Genomic DNA, 4,197 nt, shown 5'->3' with positions numbered 1-4,197 from the left:
TGGACTCCCATCTCTGCAAGTTTTAGTGGGGAGAAACTCTTGACCCCAAAGATAGGAAACTCCACCTTCTGGGTTGGGATATTTTGTGTTCCCCTAAGTCCGAAGGTGGTTTGGGATTTAGGAAAGCTGAGTTAAACAATCTGGCTATGCTATCCAGAAATGCTTGGAGGATTATTGAAAATCCCAATTGCATGTTAGCCACTATCCTTAAAGCTAAATACTTTCCTAGAACTGATTTCTTAAATGCGAAGTGTTTTAACAGGTGCTCTTGGACTTGGATGTTTCTGCATGCTATAAAAGAATTGATTAAGCCTTTTATTTTTTTGATAGTGGGGAATGGACAATTTATTGATCCTTAGTGTGATAAATGGATCCCATCACTAGGATCTGCCACACCTAACCCCCTTGTTCCACCTGATCCTAATATCAAAGTCTCTTATTTTATTAATGCTACTATTAGATCTTGGGATGTTACTAGACTGAATACTCACTTTGATGATGCTTATGTTTAGAAGATTATCACAATTCCCTTAAGCCAGTTATGCACTCCTGACATGAGGTCATGGGAACTTTCAAAGAATGGTAATTTTTCTTCTAAATCTGCCCACTTGGGACTTAGAGGACTTATGCCCTCCCCTTGTAACAATCTTTGGAAGCGCATTTGGAAAATTAGGGTTCCTTATAGAATCCAAGTTTTTACCTGGAAAGCTGCTAGAAATGCTTTACCTGCTAGAATTGTTTTACCTGGAAAGCTGCTAGAAATGCTTTACCTGCTAGAAAATCAGGGTTCCTTATAGAAGTCCCTTTGCTAGCCGTGTCCCTTCTCAAGCAAAGCTTCTTTTTGTGCATCCTTAATTTTTGAAGTAAAGTCTGCTGAAGAAGTTGAAGCCAGAGCTACTTGGGAAGTAAAGAAAGCTACGAGTAAAAATTCACTCATATTATCATTGAAAGTGATGCTAAGGATCTCATTGATCAATTTTCAATAAGCGTGTTCGATGGAGATTCAAGAACGGATGTTATTTTTAAGGACATTCTGTATTTCTCTTCTAATTAAGTGGATGTGTTTTTACTTTTCAACCTCGCATTTGTAATTCTGTTGCTCATGAGCCAGCTCAATCGGTAAAATCAAATAATTCCTCTATGTACTGGTATGTTCCTCCAATTTGGCTTCTACCAATTGTTGAGGGGATCATTAGTCTTTCTGAAAATTCAATTTTAATAGAAAAAATAATAACAATAAAATAGATAAAGCAACTATGTATCGATTGTATGTAGTAAAAATTAAAAATAACATAAATTACCAAAATAAAACTAAATTTTCAGATTTCCAAAATTAAAATTCATACAGTGAGGAAGATATTAGACAATTACAATATCAATTCTTAATGATAAAACAAACAATCAATACAAACAAAAATAATAATTAAGTAACACAATTACATCACCGAGATTGGATGTGTAATTGTGCTTATATCAAAAGACATACCCATAAACAACCAAGTTTATCACCTCCTACCGGTTGCAATAAGGAAATATAACGGGTAATTGTAGATTACGATAAGCAACTCCCAAACAAGGAACCAAACACGAGAAACTTTTTTCCTGCTTAGTTGAAAGCGTCACACATGCGACGAATGTTTCCTTGTTTACCGGTCAAAACCCCAACACGCCCAAGCTTGGTCATGGCAAGTTTGAAAGCTTTGTTAAAGTTACCAGCATTGACAGCCCAGTCATTAACAACTGGCCTGGACCTTTTATCAGTAAAGAGAACTTGGTCTGATGTGAATAAACCTTTACCTTGTTGGAGATTCTTGTAGTATTGAATATCGAACTTCTTTGGTGTGGCTGGGTCCATGTTGATGGCAATTCTAGGATCAACATTTTTAGGGCACTGTTGTTTTAGTTGAGTTGCATAGAAGGCGTTTAATGTGGGGTCAACTTTGTTTTTGCTGTTCCAACTGTATAGACGTTTCTCGACATGCTTGCAGTGAGAAAATCCAATTGAGTGTGCAGCTGCGAATAAAAATAAAATCAAATTAATTAAAGGTTTCTTCTGATACTGTCTTATGAGCAATTTGAGCAAAACAAAATGTTCAGATGTTATTGATTTGAACATATTAGGCTTATTGTATCATCACGATGAGTAATCCATATACGACAGCTAGCTAGTTACCTGATAGAGCAACCAAATCATTTTGATTTAGGCCAACTTTACTGAAGATGGCGTTAAGCTGGTTGAGGTTTTGGTGTGGACTTGGCAACTTTCCGTTGACACTTGATGCAGTTGATTTCAATCCATCTCTTCTTCCTAATTCAACAGGGTATGATGGTCCTCCAGTCTGCATGCATGAACATATGAAACATTTAAGATGCAAATACAATTGTAAAATTTGAGTATCACCAAAAGGAAAGTCCGAAATTGAAAGATAAAAAACTAAACGTGTAACTAACCAGAACAATAACATCTCTTGTTGCCAAGGCCAGGATGTCAGCACATGAAACTTTGTTCTTGCACTGCTTTTCAACAGCTTGTTTTGCCTTGATTACTGTATCGAATCCATCTCCAGCCAATGAAAGATTGTCGGGATGGTCCTTTTCCACCTTGTTACCTGGTGTGGATTGTATCATCACTGATGCATCACAACCCTGGATTTTTCAATTCAGAAAAATTGCAAAGTTAAAAAATCTTTATTTCTCATAGAAAAAAAGAAGAAAAAATTGCTAATTATAGTAGTTTAACAACTACAAATACTTTCCATGTTCACTTACATTAACCATACAATCGTGGAAGAATAGACGTAGAGTAGCGGGAGCAGTAACAAAAGTCTTCTTAAATTTGGCAGCAACAGCTTGTTTGACAATTCTCTCGACATTTGGGCAAGACTTGGAGTAGAAATTAGTCTTAAGTTGAGCTGAACCCACATAGAAATTCAAAGCTAGCACGCACAGAACAGCTAGAGTAACAACCTTGAAGCTACCCATCTCTTGCAAAATGAATGTGAAAGACAAAAAGAAGAAGAAGAAATGTAGATGGGTGAGATTATATGTTCCGTAAACGTATGTATTTATAGTAATCGTGATAATGTTGATAATTGCATTATTTAGCTAGTTAGTTTGCAAATAAGAGAACCTTACATGGTTTCACGATCTAACAAGTGCACAATTTAAATTGATATAAAATTAATTATTGGTAGATGTACGTATCTTAATTTAGTTATGAACATGTTAGTTCTTCCGCGGCCATTACATCAAGGTCGACTTTTCTCTCCTACACCTCATCTCTTTCTGTATTACTGCTTTGCTCGTCGCATGGTTCATGAATTTCCTTTTAGTTTTTTGGGTGGTTGATTCGACTATTATTGGCACTTGGTACAAGCTAACTACCTCATGAATTGATGACTTGTTTTTTGGTTTGACATTCTTATGTTTTAGAAATTCAGTAAAGCCGTCGAAGGAAGCAACTAACAATCTCGAACCGAAGTCAATGAAATACGCGACAATACTATGGAATATTCGGGATAAACAACACCTTTTGGCTAATTAAGTTGGATTGATTTGTAAGAATAGGTTATTTAGATGGATTTTTTTTTTTTTTTTTCTCAACAAATATTCCAAACTTAAAGCAATTCGATGCCTTAAATGAAAAATCTACCATTTAATAAAATCTATAATGCAATGAGTTGCTCGCAAAATGATAGCTGCAATCACGTTTGTGGGATGTATAGTTTAAGTTTTCTGACATTTTTTGTTTAACAAACAACATAGGCAAAAAATTTAACTTCTTTGCGACTAAGTGGACCGGACATCATTTTTGATACACATGTGTATGCATTTCTATGACACATCAATGGGTAACCCTGTATAGCAATGGTGGGAAACATGCTAGCTAATTTCTTCCATATCAATGGTGGGAAACATGCTAGATAAATATATATATATATATATATATATATATATATATATATATATATATATATATATATATATATATATATATATTTTCACCTATTACATTATTCCTTCTATAATGTTTGGCTGCTTTATCAACTAGGTAGATAAATATTCTACTAACATAACATACTTTTGAGAAAGAAAAGTTGTTCAAAATAAAATAGTTTGGTCAAACCAACACATTCTTAAGTGTGATCTTCACACATTAAAAAATATTAAAATTGGATATTTCTTTTCTCCTCTAAG

General features: G+C 34.6%; 1 protein-coding gene across 1 annotated transcript; it reads right to left on the bottom strand.

Annotated features, from left to right (window-relative positions):
* Positions 1-1,297: 1,297 nt before the first annotated feature.
* LOC113361403 (peroxidase 35-like) lies at positions 1,298-3,051 on the bottom strand. The gene is made up of 4 exons (XM_026604657.1): positions 2,770-3,051; positions 2,452-2,646; positions 2,174-2,339; positions 1,298-2,013 (listed from the first exon to the last, which is right to left on the bottom strand). The coding sequence occupies exons 1-4, from the start codon at positions 2,980-2,982 to the stop codon at positions 1,607-1,609; spliced, it is 981 nt and encodes a 326-aa protein (XP_026460442.1). The 5' UTR covers positions 2,983-3,051; the 3' UTR covers positions 1,298-1,606.
* Positions 3,052-4,197: the final 1,146 nt, after the last annotated feature.

Source organism: Papaver somniferum, chromosome 3 (assembly GCF_003573695.1).
Source record: "Papaver somniferum cultivar HN1 chromosome 3, ASM357369v1, whole genome shotgun sequence".
In the NCBI taxonomy this organism is placed as follows: Eukaryota; Viridiplantae; Streptophyta; class Magnoliopsida; order Ranunculales; family Papaveraceae; genus Papaver; species Papaver somniferum.
This window is presented reverse-complemented; position numbering and strand designations above follow the sequence as displayed.

Bases quoted from the DNA above. Each gene is read 5' to 3' on its own strand.
- LOC113361403 (XM_026604657.1), bottom strand. From the start codon at position 2,982: ATGGGTAGCTTCAAGGTTGTTACTCTAGCTGTTCTGTGCGTGCTAGCT. The intron at 2,340-2,451 runs GTTAGTTACACG...TCATGCATGCAG, and splicing joins CAAGAGATGTTATTGTTCTG to ACTGGAGGACCATCATACCC. The intron at 2,014-2,173 runs GTAACTAGCTAG...TTTTATTCGCAG, and splicing joins TGATTTGGTTGCTCTATCAG to CTGCACACTCAATTGGATTT.